The 21246-nt window shown below is 39.2% G+C and overlaps 1 protein-coding gene and 1 long non-coding RNA gene across 2 annotated transcripts in view; one reads left to right on the plus strand and one right to left on the minus strand.

The window, feature by feature from the left end:
- Nucleotides 1-9256, plus strand: part of SLC30A9 (solute carrier family 30 member 9) — a 70779-nt gene extending 61523 nt beyond the window's left edge. The window contains exon 18 of the mRNA XM_066385072.1: nucleotides 8044-9256. Within this exon, the coding sequence (XP_066241169.1) occupies nucleotides 8044-8088 (45 nt within the window). The 3' untranslated portion in view covers nucleotides 8089-9256. The remainder of the gene's footprint in view (nucleotides 1-8043) is intronic.
- Nucleotides 8203-15329, minus strand: LOC136405556 (uncharacterized). Its single transcript, XR_010751535.1, has 2 exons — nucleotides 10858-15329; nucleotides 8203-10823 (listed from the first exon to the last, which is right to left on the minus strand). It is a non-coding gene; the product is annotated as an uncharacterized lncRNA (long non-coding RNA).
- Nucleotides 15330-21246: the final 5917 nt, after the last annotated feature.

The raw sequence follows: 21246 nt of genomic DNA on the forward strand, positions 1-21246 counted from the left end.
TGTCCCACCTATGTGTAGAATCATACGATTCTTAGTTTTTTCTGATTTACTTATTTCACTCAGTATAATGTTATCAGGGTCCATCCACGTTGTTGTAAATGATCCGATGTCATCATTTCTTATGGCTGAGTAGTATTCCATAGTGTATATGTGCCACATCTTCTTTATCCAGTCTTCTATTGAAGGGCTTTTTGGTTTCCATGTCTTGGCCACTGTGAACAATCCTGCAATGAACATGGGGCTGCATGTGTCTTTACTAAGAGGGAAAACTTTAACTTTTGAAAAGTTTGGGAGCCTGGATTTTGTGGTGGCGCAGTGGATAGAGTATTAACTTGGAATGCTGAGGTTGCTGGTTCGAAACTCTGGGCTTGCTTGGTCAAGGCACGTACAAGAAGCAAGCAATGAGCAACCAAAATAAAGCAACTATGAGTTGATACTTCTCATTACCCCAACCTTTTCTCTCTGTAAAATTAATAAATAAAATCCTAAAGAAAAAAAATTAGGGAGAAGTAGCATGTGACTGTAAACATACACATACATCTTGCTTTTTCGTCCATCTGACATTATTTTATATTTTCTGTTTGTTTTCGTTCAGTTGGAGATCATTACAACCTGTTGAATATTTTACTGAAATATTTCTTGATCACACTGTTTTTAAAAAGCTCTCAGTGCTCTCAAATTGTTACTGATTGACATTTGAGTTCTGTTTGTAGTGAGTAAAACTTGTAAATGATCTTTAACATATATAGCTTGTTGAAGGCAATACATTGTCTTCAGTTGAAGTTGCTCATTGTTTAATTTTGTTAAAAATTGAAGGGAAACAACAAAAGCTGAAGGGAAACATTTATATCACTGTTTACTATTTTTTTATAATCTAGATATCCAATGAGATTAATAGAAGTTCTTCAAATAAGATGATTTTGTTAATGTTAATGTAGTTCAAAAGGTTTGTCAGGCATTACTTTTGAAGTTTGTACATGAGTAATTTTTAAATAGTTTCATGTTAGGATCCTTTACATTCTTAAAAATTATTGAGAACCCAAAGCACTTTTATTTAATTTATAGTTATTACCAAATCACAAATTAAAACTGAGAAATTAAAAACATTTATTTAAAAACATAAATCTATCACATGTGAATATAAATAACATTTTAACAACAAAAAATAACGTTTCCAAAGTGAAAAAAATAGAAGAGTGATATTGTTTCATATTTTTGCAAAAGTCTAAGACTGCTAGATTCCCATATCTGTTTTTGCATTCAGCCTTTTTCCGCATGTTATTTTGGCTGAAGAATATAGAGGCGCCTCTATAAATAGTCTTACAGCATTTTCAGATGATTTTGATATTCTCTTTTGATATCACACAGAACCTGACAACTGGTAGCCTCTTAAAGCTTAGCTGCAATGTGGAACCTGAAACCATATCAATAACCTTTTAATATGCTTGTGCAGGTAATGGGCATAGTCCATAAAACCACTCTTGTTTCTAACTCAGGGGCAAAGTTTGAATGGTTCCTAAGAGCACCCTCAAGTTAGATAATTTGCTAGGAATTTCAGAACTCACTAAATGCTATTACATTCAGTTATGATTTTACAATAGGAAGATATAGATTAAAACTAGCCAAGGGAAGAGGTGCATAAGTCTGAGTTCAGCACAAAGCTTCAGTTGTCCTCTTCCCATAGAGTAATGGACAGTATTTCTTTCCTAGCAACAATGTTTGACAGTTTGCAAGGAATATTGCCAGTAGGGGAATTCAACTAAACCTTGATGTCCAGAGATTTTTATCGGGCTTCATAGTTGACTGTTTAAGCAGCTGACCTTACATCTTCAACTTTTTAAGGAGGTTAGGTACTGTGTGGCCAAAGACAGACATAATTATCAGGCAGGACACTCTCAGGGCTTAGAGATCCCCCCCCCCCCCATACCCTCTCCACCGTAGCTAAGGGCAAAGGCCAGACATCTCTTTGGGTAGTATTGTACGTTGGTCTTTTGGAAAATAATCGGTTGACTGAATCTATGCACGTCTTTCAAATGTTAGATTTTTAAGTAGAGGCCGTCAGGCTTACAGTGGTGGATATGAGTTTTCCAACATTCTTATTTTTACTTGAAAGCTTGCATTTTATCATTAGCAATAAATACTTTTAGTTGTTTTCTTTGAAGTAACAGATTCATTTTATTTTTTTTCAGAAGATGCCTACCAGATACCCAAATTTGAATAACCATAGTTTGTTAGTTATTCTTTTAAGTAAAAATAGTGTTTCAATGAAAAAGCATCTGATTCCGCTTAAGCAGTCAAGAGCTGCTCTTTCTTGTGAAGTCAGACTTCACTGTGAAACAGAAGGGCTTTATACATCCTATTTTGTCACAGAATATTTTTAAAAGTGTACTCAGGAGTTCAGATTTAATATGCCAGTACTTTTTACTACTTCATGAAGGACATTTTAAAGTGAAATTACATTTTGTTTTTTAAACTGAGTTTCTGGCAGCAAAGGAACAAAATGACTGCCGGCACAGCTTGGTACTGTTTGTCTTGAATTCTGCAAAGGTGCCAGCAGTTTTATCCACCGTTGCTGTTACGCCATCAGAGGAAATGTCACATAGTAAAAAAAGCAAATAACATTTTAATGTTATTATGAAAATAGTTTTAAGTAAAATTAAAAAAATTTTTTAAATAGTGTTGACCTTGGAGTTACCCTGAAACAGCCTCAAAACCCCCATGATCCTGCAGCCCACTTCGAGAGCCACGTTCTAAATAAAATATGAGATGAGTATTTTTGTGCAGGGTATCATGAGAATGAATAAACTTTGCTTTTCATTCTATCTCTTCTTATTTCCCTAGCAAGGAAAAGAATGGACTTTTAAACTCAACATTTTAGCTTTACTCGCTAATAGAACCAATAAGTCAGAAGCCAAATTTAAGAATAAATACACAATTGATCATCCTCAGTTATACTCTTACAATATCAGATAAGCTTATTTTTTTTTTGCTAAATTTGTTTTAATAATAAACAAGTCATTAATTGTTTGAACTCTCTCATAAGTATTTTTTTAATTATATAAGCCTTTTAATCCAGGAAGCCAAGTTGAACCCACATTTTCAGGTGGAAACACCTCTGACTAACATAAGAGGCATAAGTAACCGTAAGTCCAAAAACGTTCTTCATAGTTAAGGCACCAAACAGAAAATGCATGGATATAATTCTTCTTTCTTCTTAGGATAATATGATGTTTTTTGAAAACTGATCCTTTGTACACTGGCATATACCCTCTAGTATCTAGGTATGGTTGTCATCTAAGTTTAAATTTTAGTAATTATTGAATTACTTTGGAATGTCACACTGAGAAAATTCTGCAGCAGAATAGCAATCTCTGTTGAGAAGTGCCATTGATCCAACTATTAGAATAGATGGTATTTTTAGTTTAAACTCTATAACTTGTATAGTTCTATGTAAAGATGTTTAAAATAATAGGATCTAATTTATAAAGTTCCATATTACAAATGTGAAATATATTTTGTTCATATTTTGAAGTTCTTTGAACTGTTAACTTGACAGATTTTTTTTTGTTGTTCTACCTCTATATTTTAGTCTTGATCGACCCTTGTCTTTACCTTCATGAAGTTTTTTGTGTTTGGGAGGAAATAATTCTGTTGCAAATGGGAAGATGACATAGCATTTCCACATTTCTAATAAGTAATGTTCTAGTTCAGGGGTCGGGAACCTATGGCTCATGAGCCAGATGTGGCTCTTTTGATGGCTGCATCTGGCTCATCGATAAATCTTTAATAAAAACAATAATGTTAAAAATATAAAACATTCTCATGTACTACAATCTATTCATTTCCTACCGCTCATGTTCATGGTTGCAGGTGGCTGGAGCCAATCACAGCTGTCCTCCAGGACAACACCAAATTTTTATTGGATAATGCATAACGTACACGGATCGTTGTATGGCTCTCATGGAATTACATTTTATAATATGTGGCGTTCATGGCTCTCTCAGCCAAAAAGGTTCCCAACCCCTGTTCTAGTTAAATGCTCTGCCCTGGACTTTGTCTTTTGCTTCTCTGATTGAAGCCTCCCATAGCATTTTCTTAACTTGACTGCAGCATTGCAAAATAAATTACATGATTGTGTTTTTATCTCTCCATAAGATGAGTGTTGGAATGAAATCTGTGGTGTGTAAAATGTTCCAATTTGCATTGAACAGTGTTTGGGACATAATAGATCAATAAATATTTGTTAAATAAGTGAATGAAAATTACAAGTTGGACATCAATGACTGATTTTCAGTTCTAGTTAACAAATATTTATTAGTTTATTTATCAGTTTCTGTTATGTACATTATAGTTTGTTAGGCACTAAACATTAAAGTTTAAGGATATTAATCTTATATTATTCATTCCTTCGGCAAACCTTTATTTGTGTGTCTGCTTTGTGGTGGGTACATTATATATAGTTTATGAATTTGATTAGTTTTCTCTCTGAAAAGGAATTTTAAAAGAACAGAGTAAATTAACTTTTTGTTTTCTTTTATTTGAGATTATATTTTTATTAGTAACCATCTGTTATATAATGCTTTTTAAGTATAATAATTTCAAACTTTCCATGAACAGCTAAAATTTTCCAAGTCATATTGGGACGGGTAAGGATCGAATGAAGTGGGAAAATAAAATTCCATTTTATTTCTGTTTGAGAAAACCTTTTTTTTTATTCCATGTTGAATCAAGAGTTCTAGATGCAGGAAATTGTTTAAGATTAAGAAAACATTGAGAAGCCTGACCAGGTGGTGGCGCAGTGGATAGAGCGTCGGACTGGGATGCGGAAGGACCCAGGTTCGAGACCCCGAGCTCACCAGCTTGGACCCAAGGTCGCTGGCTCCAGCAGGGGGTTACTCGGTCTGCTGAAGGCCCGCGGTCAAGGCACATGTGAGAAAGCAATCAATGAACAACTAAGAAGTCGCAACGCGCAATGAGAAACTGATGATTGATGCTTCTCATCTCTCTCCGTTCCTGTCTGTCTGTCCCTGTCTATCTCTGCCTCTGTAAAAAAAAAAGAAAACATTGAGAAGAAAAGTGTACCCATGTTTGGGTCCCTGACCATTTTACATTAGGATCCAGGGGAAAGAACTCCCAGCTACACTTGAGCAGCACATGTTAGAAATAAATCCCAGTCACACTCAGTACAGTGCCCCAGCTGGAGCTATGCTCCAGGGTTTGTCCTTTTTTTATTTTTATTTTTGAGACAGTGACAGAGAAAGAGACAAGAGAGGGACAGATAGGGGCAGACAAGAAGGGAGAAAGATGAGAAGCATCAGTTCTTCGTTGCAGCACCTTAGTTGTTCATTGATTACTTTCTCATATGTGCCTTCACCAGGGGACTACAGCAGAGCGAGTGACCCCTTGCTCAAGCCAGTGACCTTGGGCTCAAGCCAGTGACCTTGGGCTTCAAGCCAGTGACATTTTGGTCTCAAGCCGGCGACCATGGGGTCATTATGATCCCACACTCAAGCCAGCGAGCCCACGCTCAAGCTAGTTAGCCTTGCTCAAGCTGGGTGAGCCCACGCTCAAGCTGGCAACCTCTAGGTTTTGAACCTGGGTCCTCTGCGTCCCAGCCTAAGGCTCTATCCACTGCACCACTGCCTGGTCAGGCATGGGGTTTGTCTTTATAACTGAATTCCTCTGATATGAATAATATGTAATATGTGCCTAGTATATTTCTAAGCTAGGACTTATTGATCATGACTAGTTATCAGAATCATTTAAAGGATTTTTTCCCTTTGCTGATTTTTCTTTCCTTTTTTTTTTTTTTAATTTTTCTTAAGTGAGAAGTGGGGAGGCAGAGAGACTGACTCCCGCATGCACCACAACCAGGATCCACCCAGCAAGCCCCCTATGGGGCATTGCTCTGCCCATCTGGGGCTGTTACTCCTTGCTCAGGCAACCGAACTATTTTATTTTAGCGCCTGAGGTGAGGCTGTGGAGCCATCCTCAGTGCCTGGGGCCAACTTGCTCCAACTGAGCCATGGCTGCAGGAGGGAAAAAGTGAGATAGAGAGAGAAAGAAAGAAGAGGAGAAGGGGTGGAAAAGCAGATGGTCGCTTCTCCTGTGTGCCCTGATCAGGAATCAAACCCAAGATTTTCACATGGAGAGCCGGCGCTCTACTGCTCTACCGCTGAGCCAAACAGCGAAGGCCCCTTGCTGATTTATTTTTAAAATTTTTATCAAATAGTGTACAAAGTTTATAAAATAAAACAGAACCGAAAAGTTTACAACAGAAATATCACCTGCTTCACCCTCCTCAGTTCTTAATTCTATTTCTTAGAGGTAACCATTTTTAATATTTTTCACATTTTAAAATATCACTGCCATATTTTTACTTACAGTCTTATACTGCTTCTCCTGATTTAAACATTATTTTGTCTTTCATAGGTATAGATTTAGTTATTTTATACACTCTCTTCTGTCCTCCATTCTTACAATGTCATTACATTACATTTTATTACACTTTTAATTCCCCCCAAATTGCGTTAGATGTCCTTACTTCATGTAAGGACCCTTGGAGGTGGAGGGGCAAAACCTTTACTTTGCTCTGTAGTAGGAGACTGTTGTAATTGCTTGCTTGCTTATCTCTGCTTCCTCACTAGACATAAGCTCATCAAAGACAAATGCTGTTTGTGTCCTGTGAATTGTTATACCCTCAGTGCTGGCACAGGGGGGCATGTTGTTGGTACTGATTGACGTTCCTAAGCTGGCACTGAAGATTTTCACAACCTGCTGCTGAGAGTTCCAGGCTCTTGGACTGTGCTTATGCTGTTTCTTCTGTCTAGACCAGGGGTAGTCAACCTTTTAATACCTACTGCCCACTTTTGTGTCTCTGTTGGTAGTAAAATTTTCTAACCGCCCACCGGTTCCACGGTAATGGTGATTTATAAAGTAGGGAAGTAACTTTACTTTATAAATTTATAAAGCAGAGTTACAGCAAGTTAAAGCATATAATAATTATTACTTACCAAGTACTTTATGTCAGATTTTCGCTAAGTTTGGCAGAATAAATCTTTATAAAACAACTTACTATAGTTAAATCAATCTTTTTATTTATACTTTGGTTGCTCCGCTACCGCCCACCATGAAAGCTGGAACGCCCACCAGTGGGCGGTAGGGACCAGGTTGACTACCACTGCTCTAGACCCTCTTCATCATCTGTCTGGAAAATACCGCATTCAAAACCTCACTTAGACATGACATCCTCAGTGAAGTCTTTCTGGCTCCCATGTTGCATAAGTAATATATCTCACCTCTTTTCCCCCGGGGTTATTATTTAACATACTGTAATGGTTAGGAGCTTGAGGTCTGGAGTCTACCCTGGCTTCATTACTTACTTAGCTGTGTGACTTTGGGCAGGTTAGATTTTTTCTTCAAACTTAAGTTTTTCCATATGTAGAATGGAAATAATTGGGTTATTATGGAAGATTTTAAAGAACATGCATGTGAAGCCCCTTACTTAGTACGGTGCTTGATACAAGGGTAGTGCTTATAAAATGTTAACTGGCATTATTACTAACTGTAGTGCTTAATCTCATAAATGGAATTGTTACACTTGTCTCCCTGGCTAAACTGATTTCCTCAGGTCGTAGCTCCACTTCCTGGCACAATACCTGGTCCAAGACCATATGGATTGTTACTAAAATAAGTGACTATCAATGTATTTTTTCTGATCCTTGTTTGACTGTGACTTCTTTTGCACTACAAATGAGCATATTTTCAGTGCTTTGCAATGCTTGACACGTAATAAAGTCTCAGTTGTGACGGTATTAATGCACATAACAAACTCGGAGGGGAAACTACCTGCTGTATCATTTATAGTGTTTGATCTATTCATGTATTGACTTTATTTATTTTTTTCTGCAAATAATTTTTCTTGCTGGTATGCTACAATGAAATAGTTTGACCAGATTTTTTAATGGCTTTAGTGATCAAAAGGAATAAAAGGAAAGAGATTGTGTTTGGCTCTGAATAATGTGGTGGTGATTTTCCTTCCAGAAACGAAATCCTGAAGTTCGACATGTTGATTTGGAGATATTATAGATTTGATGGAATGAATCACTTCAGAGTCAACCTTGGAGACACGTTTGTTGAGCTTTCTCCCCGACATGGAAGGAGTCAGCGCCATTCAGAAGCCATTTTGTTTTAAGATGAAGGACGTGTTTTGTGTAAAGGGCAATTCAACAGTCTTCAGAACTAAAACTACTTCTTTCTTCTAAGAGACACATTACAAGTTGAATCAATTTGAAAATCATGTTTTTATGTCTTAGTACAAAACATTTTAGTTAGCTTAAATTGATCTTAATTTCTCATTTTGGCCTGTCAGAGTATATTGTACCTTGCAATAACGTTTCCTTTTTTCACATTGGTGAAAATAAGCAGCATACATAGGATTATGGTTTTTATTTTGTTTCTACTGGAGATTTTACTGCATCAAAATCTACCAATCTTGAACACATTGGCTAAATCTTGGTTTGTGGCTTTTAAAGAGTCACTCCCTTTCAAAGTCTGTCTTTCTTATAGAATGTGGCAATTACGTCTACTACCTTGTAATTTTGCCCTGAACACTAAGAGGAACACTCTCTTACCCTGGTTATCCATAACTGTTCATTCCAGAATTGGCTCAGTTACTGAGTTGAAGGAACGCATTTCAGTACACTCTTTGAGGTCATAGTAGTTGCTGTGTTGTAAAATTTCTTATCTTTCCTTTGCATTTTTTCTTATTTGGTTCAATTTTTCTAATGGTGAAAGATACAACCCTAGATGTGTTCATTGGCCAGTGAAATGACTGGTTTTTTGTTTTTTAACTGACTTCAGTGCCATCATATGTATAAATACTTAGTAGGACCTAATGCATTTATAAGTATTTCGCGATTCTGTAAAATGGACTAGAACTATTTATAACTTTACAGACGGGACAGCATTTTATTTTTAATTTATTTTAAAAGAGGCACTATTTATGTAAATCTAAACTGTGGGGGTAGTTCTTGCTTAAAGAGAAAGACAAGTAAATCTTATATAGAAACTTGTGGCCATGATTTTGTGTAATATCATAGTCAGTAGTGTGTCTGTAATATGAGTTTCTCCCAGTTACAAAAGGGCATTTAGCATAATATAGTGCTATAATATTCTGTAAGTAACTTTCTAATGAACATAAGGTATCAAGGGGAAAAATACAATTCAGTAATTGAAAATTTAGTGCAAAACTACATTCATCAAAACAACTCTTGCACACTTTAAATTGTTCAGGTAGCACTTAGGGTTGTCCATGCAGGAGTGGTGAGTGAGTGAGCTCTTTGTCAAGTGAGTGCTTGACGGGAGGACCTAACCACCTCTTGGAGGTCAGTGACTAGTGCTATTTAGATGGAAGTTTATGAAGTACAATAAACTGTAATATTGGAAACAAAAAGTTAGCTTTTGATTAAAGGGTTCATAATGGTAATATTTGATCCAGAAATGTCATTTCCTGGAAAATTGTGAAAATTTACATTTTTTTTACCATTACAGAGCATTTTAAGCAAAATAACATTCCACTTTTATTTTTTTAAGATATAAAATTGTTACATGTATACAATTTGATTCTCTGTTCTTAGGGTTTCAAATTCTTCACCCCTACTTTTTCCTGAAACTCCTTTTTGCCCGTTATAATTCGCGCTGTACTTTATGCTCTTCCTCCCTCCCCTTCCCACCTGCCCTTTTACTCCCTATCACTGCCGCCTGGGAAGGTGCCAGTTATATCCAACTCCCTCCTAGGAAAACTCTGAAAAATTTCACATAACTAGACAAGAATAATATATGTATTTTTTTTATAAGAGAAAAATTTATTTAGAAAGTCACAGAGGAAATGGGCTTGGGAAACAAGTTACAGAGGCAAAAGAAGAGCCCTTGGAGGGAGGAGAGAGGAAGGTGACAGTCACCGCCTGGGGGAGGAGCGCGGGTCGGGAAGGCACGCCTGCTCCCGGGAGGGGGAGCCGCTAGCAGGAACAGTCTAACTCATTTTAAAAACCCTCAGAGTTGATGTGCAGAAGTGACTGCAAATGGTAGTGTTTTGTTTTGTTTTTTACAAACTCCCTAGAAGAAGCCATTCCCTGAAATTTAAGTTTTCTAATCTGATTTAAGGTTATACCTATTCTTAAATAATAATTGAAGGCTTATGTTTCTGTCATATTTTCAGCCTGTCAAGCAATTTGAATATTTCTGTGGAATCAGGAAACATATGACATCTTTAGACCTTTTTCCTTTCAAATTAGAGTCAAATTTGAATTTGAAAACCAGAGAATTGATGTCGCTTTCTTTAAAAACAAGATAATATCTCATTCAGGTTTTTTGTCTTTTTCAAATTAATACTTCTCACTTTGTCTTGTCCTGATCCATAGCACTGGAATATTTTAACATGTAAATCTCAGTATTTTCAAGGAAAATAGCTTCTTTAGTAGAATAACTGCAAAAATAATGTTGGACAGAAGAGGGCCGGCAGGGACTCCTCTGGTTCTGAGCAGAAGTCCGGCAGCTGTCAGAGGTGAAAGTGTCCTTGTCTTCAGCTGGGGCTGAGAGCGGATCTCTAATGAGGTCCCAAACTGGGTAAGGTGGCACATGTTTAGACCATGGCAGAGGGAGGGAGGATGAGGGCTGGAGATTTATTTTTAAGTGGACCATATTGGTGGCCAATAGTATCCAACTCCGAAGAGGAAGACTCCTGAATTCCTGAACATATAGAGGAAACTGAGGATCAGATTGGAGATCTTTCCTACCAAAAGTCAAACCCTGCATACATCATCCTACACACACACACACACACACACACACACACACACACACACACACACACCACATAACCAGAATAACAAAATGGTGTAAGGCTTGAAATTGGGGTATGTGATTCTAGTGCTACCTTAATTATCCTATGATTTGGATAACGCTTTCTGCTAAAATTGTACCATCTAAAGGAAATGGCTTAAGTCTTAAATATGATAACTTTTTGAGGTAGAATGCTGAGAACTACAGAAAATTGCACAGGCATTTGGAATTCATACTATTTCAGATTGTATTTGTCAAGCTTTGGCATTTAAAAAAAGTGTGATAACCCCCAGTTTGCCAAACTGTCAGAAGTCAATGAAGCAAAGAATTGAAGGTAAAATGTTGATTCAAAGATTGTCTCTTCTAAATCCCTCATGCCTGTCTCTGAAATGGAATTTTGGAAGATATTTATAGAGAAAATTGGTCTGGCAGCCTTTATATTTGCATTTAAGTTTACTAGCATCCCTAGACTTGGTTTTATGAAAAAAAGAACTTTGTTCTATTACACTGTATTTCAGTCACCTGATTTTACTGGCGGGTTAAGATGGCCCTGGCCCCTCAGGGTGCTTTTTTCTTTAATGTCTTATGTAATAGCAGTTTGCTTAATAGTTTGGGATTTTCCCCCCTGATAAATAAATGTTTTTAAAACACAAATCCTTCTTTACCTCATGTGTTAAGAATTAAACTGTTATTGGATACATTTTACCTTTAAAACCATTTCCATGTTTTTAAACAAAATTTATTATTAAGTTTCCTGATTTTATGAAGCCAACATATAACAACTCTTACACATGTTATAATCAATTTTCAGTATAAGGAGAACTATACTGCTCATAAAAATTGGGGGATATTTTATTGCTTCATATTCATTTTGAAAATATCCCCCTATTTTCATGAGCAATATATTATTGGCCCTGGTTGGTTGGCTCAGTGGTAGAACGTCAGCTCGGTGTGTGAATGTACTGGGTTCGAATCCTGGTCAGTGCACACAAGAGAAGTGCCCATCTGCTCCCCCTCTCCCCCTCTCGCTTTTCTCTCTCTCTCTCTCTCTCTCTCTCTCTCTCTCTCTTTCTTCCTTCTCTCTTTTCTCCTCCCCTCCTGCAGCCAAGGCTCGATTAGAGTGAGATGGCCCCAGGCGCTGAGGACAGCTCCATGGCCTCGCCTCAGGCACCAAATAATGGCTTCAGTTGCACCAGAGCAAGGGCCCAGATGGGCAGAGCATTGCCGAGTCTGTCTCTGCCTGCCCTCCTCTCACTAAATAAATTTTTTTTTTAATTTTTATAAAAAAGAACTGACATTCTGTCAGGATGTCAAATGTTTGTTGAAGCACAAATCTAAAAAGATATCCTGCCCTGACCAGGTAGCTCATTTGGTTAGAGCATTGTTCCCATACACCAATGTTTAATACCCAGTCAAGGTGCATGCAAGAGTCAACCAGTGAATGCATAAATAAGTGGAACAACAAATCAATGTTTCTCTGTCTCTTCCTCTCTCTAAAATAAAATTAAAAATTTATATCCTTTAATGATAGATATTATCATTGCCTATTTATAAACTAGAGCAAATACAGAATTGTTTCTTTGTCTTTAAGGGCTTGTAAAGGTGTAAAAGATTTTAAAGTAAAAATATACCCATTATAATAGCTATCAACAGGGTAATTGGAGCTAGTTACAGCAGGTGGCATTTTATATACATTAAAACCCATTTAATTCTTACATGGGGCTATTTACCCTTTAATTAAAGAAAAATTAAAATTTAGTTCCCCAGTTGCTTTAACCACATTTTCATCTGCCTAAGAGCTCCATGTGGCTGACTAGTGACTACCCTACTGGATAGTGTAGATATAGAACTTTTTTTTTTTTTCCTGAATTTAGAAGCAGGGATGCAGTCAGACAGACTCCCATATGCGCCTGACCAGGATCCACCAGGCATGCCCACCAGGGGATGATGCTCTTCCCATCTGGGGCCTTGCTCCCTTGTGGCTGGAGCCATTCTAGCACCTGAGGCGGAGGCCATGGAGCCATTCACAGCACCTGGGCCAACTTTGCTCCAATGGAGCCTTGGCTGCGGAGGGGAAGGGTGAAGAAGCAGATGGGTGCTTCTCCTGTGTGCCCTGGCCGGGACTCGAACCCGGGACTTCCACACGCTGAGCTGGCGCTCTACCGCTGAGCCAACTGGCCAGGGCCTAGATATAGAACAGTTTCATTATCACAAAGTTGCTTTTTTTAGGGGGATAGCACTAATAATGGTAGATTAAAGTAATCCTAATCTCTTTTTATATGAAAGAATCTATAGTGTACCATAAAATAGTGCCTAGTTTTTGTTGGAGTCAAGAGTGAGAAATTATAGCCCTGTCCCAGTAGCTCAGTTGGTTAGAGTGTCATCTCGACATGCCAAGGTTGTGGGTTCATTCCCTGGTCAGGGCACATACAAGAATCAACCAATGAATGCATAAGTGAAGCAACAAATTGATATTTCTCTCTCTAAAAATTAAAAAAAAAAATCTAATTTAGTACTTAGAAATGTACTAATATATAATCAGCCCGTGGGCTAAAACTTGTGTTACTTTGAACAAATTTCTCATCTTCAAAATCGTTTGAACTTGACTTCAACTCTCATTCAAATGCACAATCAACATTCTGAATGTTAAGTAACAAGTCGACCCTAAAATGTGTTCTTGAGCCATCAGAAGCCCTCACCCAGGTTAATTATGTAATTATGAAGGATAATGTTAATTTACATGGTGTTCCAGCAGAGAGCTAAATCAGTGTGACACCATCACCTAACGATGAAACGGGGGATCGGTGGGCCCAAATGGTGAGAAAGGAAGGAGTTACAGCTTTTCCGCACTTTATATGAAAAATGTTCCAGAAGTTATATAAATTAAGTATTTTAAAATCTGTATTTTTAAAAGTACTAGAGGAGATTATGATTTAAAGATATCCTTTTGCAACATGAATGCCATTGTTTATCTTTTGTTAAAAAATCCTATTTAAAGAAAATTGACTAGATTGCTTCTGGACCTATGGCTGATCAGGTTGAAGTTAGAAGGACATTAAGGGATAGCATGATTTCTAGTATCAGTAGTATTTGAAGTTCCAAGAAATTACTCCAATTGGCTCAATATTCTTGTGATACTTTTTGTATGGATTGACAGCATATGTCAAAATTTATTGAGCACTTACTGTATACTATGATATATATATCATAGTATATATATGGTGAGGTACTGGGTGCCTATGGGACCCTTCCAGAAGAAGAAAGATAGTGCAAGCTTTCAATCAGATAAGCTGAATCACTCCTGATGGTCAAGGGTGGTAGGTATCTAATCCTCGAAGAACCAGAACAGAGGAAATTACTCATAGCTTCAACCTCTGGCTTTCTTAGGATTGAGGCCTCCCTGGATCAGAACCAAGCAATTGGTAATTATGGGCCAGTGGTGGCCAGGCTATTTCAAGTATAGACTATGTTGAGATCCTAATACGAATTCACTTAATGAGTACCTGAGCCTGCCCATAATGAATTTGCTTTTCCAGGTACTTGAGCTTCCTAAATTTAACAATGTATAAGATCACTAAATTCCTGGGTTTTATAAACATGCTGTTACTTCTCCTGTCTTGGAAAAAGAGACTAAAACAACACACACAAAAACCCTTTAACTACTTTCCTATTTCTTTTTCCCTTTAGAGCAAAACTCAAAGGACTTGTCTGTCTTTCCAGCGCTCCTTCCATTTTCTCTGAAGCCCACTCCAATCAGCCTTTTGTCAGTATCTCTCCACTCACCCTGTCCTTGACCTTTGTACTACTAACTACAGTGGTCAATCTTAAATTCTCATCTTAGCTGACCTATTAGCAGCATTTGACACCGAAGTATGGGCTTCCAGAACTCTGTTCTCATGAGTTCCCCGCCTACCTCACTGGCCACTCTTTTCCAGGGTCTTTTGCAAGTTCCTCCTCACTTCTCTCAACCCAAGCATTGGTGTACCGGGGCTACCTCTCTTCTCTGTCTATACTCATTACTGAGTATATCAACCCCATTACTTAAAACCATTAGTGAAGCCTGAACCTTGAACCCTAGACTCAAATCCAGTTGTCCAATTGACATTTCCACTTGGCTGATGTGGTAGTTAATATGGTTATCCCCAATTATTCACTTCTCTTATATAAGAATGTGCATCCCTATTGAATAATCATTCCATTGCCATGTGACTTGCAGTACCTCCTATTGACATTAGGTTTGGTCATGCAACATGCAAAGAGCTTTGGCCAATAGAATGTAAGCATTAGTAGCATATGCCAGGTCTGAGCAGATATTGTAAGAGCTATCACACTATTCCGCCAGAGCTGTTTGCTCTCTTCCTTGAGAATGGTACGTTCCAGATAGGAACTGTTTTTCAGTCTAGATTCTTGACTGAAAAACACAGGGGACAGAAAGGCAACTGACCCACAGCCGATGTATTGTGAGCACCACTGAGATTTGGAAGATGACCAATGCAAAGCCCCCAGTTTCTTCACTTCACCTTCAAAAAAATCCCTCGCAGCCTTCACCTTCTCAATAAATGGTATTTTCATCATTTCTGTTGCCCAAAACCTTGGATTCATGCCTAACTCTTCTCCATTTCTTATGCAATGAACATTCAACACCTGAGCAACATCCACTGACACATATTTAGAATCCATTTATCATCAATTTAATTATCTTAATTATCTTAATGTCAGCCATCATCATATCTTGCTTAAATTTTCAAAATAGCCTCTTAACTGCTTTCCCCATAATCCTAGCCTACGCATTCTATTTCAACACAGCAGCTTGTTATGTTTTGAAAATATGTCAGAACAGGTCATTTCTTTTCTCAAAGCCCTTCTAAGGCTTCTCATCTCACAAACAAAATAACCAAGATGCTGACAAGGCTTCCAGGTCCTCCCTGAGTTTCCCCACTATCTCTGACCCCATTTTCTACCATTCTTTCCCTCCCTGTTCCAGCCACTGGCCTTCCTGCCTTTCATACGCAGGGCCTCTCTGCTGCCGGACGTACAGTACTCGTCCTGCCGCATAACTGTCCTGCACAGCACGGACAGTTATAATAATATATATAATATATATATTATTATATATAATGTGGCATAATAATGTGGCAAAATGCTTACAGTAGAAAAAAGTAATAAGACTACACACTTAGCACTTCAAGTTGTTACTATAGGTTTGGGTTTGGGGTAGGAGGTGTCCTTTACATTTTATTGTGCTCTCTAGAAACATTTTTATGAACAACTATTAGTTTTGTTAATTTTAGAAAATGCTTAAAACTTCAGGGGAAAATTCAGAACAGCACGTGTGACTATATTCAGGATAGTTTCCATTATGTGTACATAAAAAGCGGCTTGAAAGGAAGTACACTGAACATTAGCAATGCTCAAAATGGGTAGTGTTTCTTTTATTTACAGATTTTCTACAATGAGCTTGTCTCTTGTAATAAAAAGATGAACAATTCTCTCTTCTTGAGCTCATGAAAACATTACAATGTCATAAAACTGTGATAATTAAAATTTATTTTTAAGACCTCCATTCAAAAGAAGTTAAGAACAAAAATTTTCCAAAGGGAGAGACTGAAGATAAGCTGGTTTCTTAGTTTTGAACTTGGGCTAGCATCATTAGACTTCAGAAGTTTCCCCTAGGGACTTCCCACCCCTAGTGATAGGGGCATGTGCGGTTGGGACTCAACATGGGGCGGTCTCAACTCTTGTTTCCATAATTTGAAATACTCTCAGATCTCACTATGGGTCATTGTAAAAACAATGTATTTGTCAGAAGACTGAAAAAAAAATTGTTAAAAACTAAGCCTTTAGTTATTATATTCACTCAACAAATATTTGTTGAGGGCCCTATGTCCCTATGTGCCCATAACCACCTAGGCAGTATGGGTAGGAAGCCTCCTCCAGGAAGTGCCCTTTGAAGCCAAGCAGAGAAAGGGTGGGCATGGGGAGTGTTCTAGGCAAGAGGAACAGAATGTGTGCAAAAATATAACTACTGATCTTCAATTGCTAGCTATGTCTAATCAGGCTGACCCAATCTTATTCGAACAGGAATTTCAGCATGCATTTTCCTATCTGGGAACACTTTCCCTGAGTGTTAATACAGATTGTCTGTAGCCTTCAATATTGAGTGAGTTTCCACTTTGCTACATTTCTGCTGGATCTGGAGAATCATAATGGATACGAGTCCCACGCCTATTTGGAAACGGTGTATAGAGTGTCTCTTGTGGTTCTGTATATTTAATTTGTTTCCTCACAAGTGTAGCTTCAAGGTATTGTTTCCTGCCGGAGTCCTGAATTGTCATTTATCCATTCTCAGTAGAAATATTAAATAAATCTGAGAAAACTCCCAAACCCATTTTTATTGTAATTTTTCTTATTGAATTCTAGATGTCGCCTTAAGATGACTCAGTAAGTGATGAAAGGAGAGGTGGCTGTTAAACTCTGATTGAAGCAATTTAAAATTTATGGGCAGTGTATATTCGATATAGAATTTCTCAGTTTATTCTAAATGCGAAAAAGTTCGGACCTCCCGAAGGAAAGAAGTACAGGGTTCTGCGGTCTCCACCTCATCCAATCCGTGGGCCTTTTTCCTGCCGCTCTGCAAGGCTCCCCCCGGGGTCGCTTAGCCACCTTCACTTCTCTGAGGCCCAAGGCCTTGCTGCAATATGCTGGCCCTCAAAGCCGGGCAGTGTTTTCACATGAAAGGGATTCACCTGTCCTATCAGTTATTTACTGAATTTGTCTTGTGGAGGTATAATGGGCATACAACATTATAATAGTTTCAGGCATACAGCATAATGATTCAGTATTTGCAAAATGATCATCACAATGAGTTTAGTTAACCTATGTCACCAAAATTACAAAAAAAAATGTTTTGTGTGTGATGAGAACTTTTTAAAAAATTATTTTAGAGAGAGAGGAAGGAGGGAGAGAGAAAGAGAAACATCAGTTTGTTGTTTCACTTATTTATGCATTCCTTCCTTGGTTGATTCTTGTATGTCCCCTGGGTGGGGATCAAATCTGCAATCTTGGTATATTGGGATGACGCCAAGTGAGTTATATAACCAACTGAGTTGCCTGCCCCGGGGGTGATGAAAACTTTTAAGATTTACTCAGCAACTTTCAAATATGCAATATACTATACAGTGTTATTAACTATAGTCACCATGCATGTACAATACAGCCCCATGACCTGTATTTTATAACTGGCACTTTGTATCTTTTGACTTTTTTACCTATCCCTCCTGCCCCCAACTCCCACCCCCACTCTGACAAGCACCAATCTGTTCTCTGTATCAATGAACTTAGTTTTTTTAAATTAAATTTGCTGGGGTAACATTGTTAACAGTCTGGAGATTTCAGGTGCACAGTCTTACACTCTAGTGTGTGTGCTCCACTGGGTGCTCCCACCTGACGTCTCCTGCCAGCCCCATGTATATATTTGGTCCCCTTTACCATTTCTGTCCTCCCTCAACCCTCTGCCCCTCTGGTGACCACCATTCTGTTGTCTGTATTTATGAGTTTCATTGGGGGGAGGTGTTTGTCTTGTTTATTCATTTGTTGCTTTTTGTTTTATATGCACATATGAGTGAAATCATATGATTTTTGTTCTTTTCTGTCTGAGATTTCACTTAACACGATACTCTCAAGATCCATCCATGTTGTTGCAAATGGCAGGATTTCATCTTTTTTATGGCTGAGTAGTATTCTATTGCACATATATCCCATATCTTCTTGATCCACTCATCCGACAGAGAACACCTAGGTTGCCCCGTGTCTTGGCTGTTGGGAATACCGCTGCGTTATTCCCAGCATAGGGGCACTGCTACAGGAGTTGGCCAAAGGAAGTTTACAGTTATGAGTACACGAAACAGAGTTTATTCTTGTATTCTTGTTCATTAATTATAGTATTTGTATCACAACTGTAAACTTTCTTTGGCCTACCCCTGTATCTCTTCGAATAAGCATTTTCAAACTTTTGGGGTAGATGGTAGATACTCCGGAGGGAGCGCTGGGTCACACGGGAGTTCCATTCTCAGTTGCTTCAGGAGCCTCCATGCTGTTTTCCATAGTGGCTGCACAATTCACATTCCCACCAGCACTGGAGCCTTTTTTTTTTTAGATTCCACATACAAGTGAGATCACACGGTATTTGTTTTTGACCTGCTTCACTCGGCATACTGCCCTCAGCTCAGAGTCCACCCGTGTTGTCACAAATGGCAAGGCTTCCCTCCTTTTTATGGCTGAATAATTTTATTTGTTCATCCAGCGATGGACACAGGTGGTTTCCATATCCTATTGGAAATAATGCTGCCGTGAACATGGGTGCCCATATCTGTTCACGTTAGTGTTTTCATTTTCTTTGGATAAATACCCAGAAGTGGAATTGTTGGATCATAGGGTAGGCCTATTTTTAACCTTTTGAGGAAACTGCACACTGTTTTTCATAGTGGCTGCACACTTTACATTCCCACTAATATTGCACAGGAGTCCTCTTTTCTTTTCTTTTTTTTTTCTGAAGCTGGAAACAGGGAGAGACAGTCAGACAGACTCCCGCATGCGCCCGACCGGGATCCACCCGGCACGCCCACCATGGGGCGACGCTCTGCCCACCAGGGGGGGATGCTCTGCCCATCCTGGGCGTCGCCATGTTGCGACCAGAGCCACTCTAGCGCCTGAGGCAGAGGCCACAGAGCCATCCCCAGCGCCCGGGCCATCTTTGCTCCAATGGAGCCTTGGCTGCGGGAGGGGAAGAGAGAGAGAGAGGAAAGCGCGGCGGAGGGGTGGAGAAGCAAATGGGCGCTTCTCCTATGTGCCCTGGCCGGGAATCGAACCTGGGTCCTCCGCACGCTAGGCCGACGCTCTACCGCTGAGCCAACCGGCCAGGGCAGGAGTCCTCTTTTCCCCACAGCCCTGCCGGCACTTGGTATTTGTTATTTCTTGTCTCTTTGTTAATAGCCATTGTAACAGGTATGAGATGATATCATTTGGTTTTGATTTTTATTTCCCTGATGATTAGTTATTTTGACTGCCTTTTATTGTACCTGGTGGCCTACTGTCTTTCTTAGAAAAATGTCTATTTAAATCTTCCAACCATTTTTTTAACCCAAGCAATGTCTCTTTAAAAATTGAGGTTTAATTGACTTATTCCATTATGTTAGTTTCAGATGTATAACATAATGATTTAATATTTGCATATATTTCAGAATGATCACGATAAGTCTGCTTAACATCTACCGCCATACGTGGCTACAGGGGTTTTTTGGGTATTTTTTGTCTTATGTTGAGAACTTTCAAGGTTTATTCTCTTAGCAACTTTCAAGTATGCAATATGGTAATATTATTATTATTATTATTATTATTATTAGTGAGAGAAAGAAATAGACATACAAGAAGGTAGAGAGAGAGAGAAAGATGAGCAGCATCAACTCGTAGTTGTGGCACCTTAGTTGTTTATTGATTGCTTCCCATATGTACCTTAACCGGGGGGCTCCAGCTGAGCCAGTGGCCCCTCGCTCAAGCCAGAGACCTTGGGCTTCAAGCTAGTGACCATGTGGATGATCTCATGCTCAAGGCAGCACCCTGAGCTGAAGCTGGTGAGACTGTGCTCAGGCTGACAACCTCGCGTTTAGAACCTGGGACTTCAGCATCCCAGGTCAATGCTCTATCTACTGTGCCATCACCAGTAAGGCTCCAGCGGCTCATCCCAGGCTAACCCCCTGATCCTGCCTCAAAGCCCCTTTCCTCTGACTTCCCAGGGAGCTGACAGCGGCCCCGCTTGGCTCACTTCTGTCACTGTGACTTATTTTTCAGCAATCCAGAGCAGCCCTGCCTGGGCACTCTCCTGTTGCTGCTGCTGTCCTAAGCCCTCCTTGTTTCACTGTCCCTGCTTTAATATACATACTCTCCAAATCACCTGGACTCGTGGCTGTCAATCTCTCCTGCATGAGGTTCGGAACCACGCACTGCAGGCTGGCCCGAGGCAGCCCCTTCCCGGGCCTGCTCCCTTTCCAGTCAAAGGACTCGAGCAAGTGTTCCTATATTGTAAGGTTTCTCTCCCTTCTGACTGATGGGAGAGCAAACCACTCCCAGCTTTGTGCGAGCTCTGGGGATTGTTAGGTCTACTGATTTCCAGTTGTTTCCCAACTTTTGAGGAGTTTCATTACATATGTACACAAATTGGTACTTAGCCAGACTCAAGGGAATCTCTCCAGACACGCAGAGCTCTCCCTCTGCAGCCCTCCCTCCTCTCTGATAACATTCTCAGCACATCTGTCTCCCTTGAACTCCAGTTTCATCTCAGAGAGCTCTCAGGCTCCGTCTGGGTGTCTGTCTGTGCTGCAGCCGAGAAACTGCGCGGCGCGGTGAGCG

This window comes from Saccopteryx leptura, chromosome 5 (assembly GCF_036850995.1).
Source record: "Saccopteryx leptura isolate mSacLep1 chromosome 5, mSacLep1_pri_phased_curated, whole genome shotgun sequence".
NCBI lineage: Eukaryota > Metazoa > Chordata > Mammalia > Chiroptera > Emballonuridae > Saccopteryx > Saccopteryx leptura.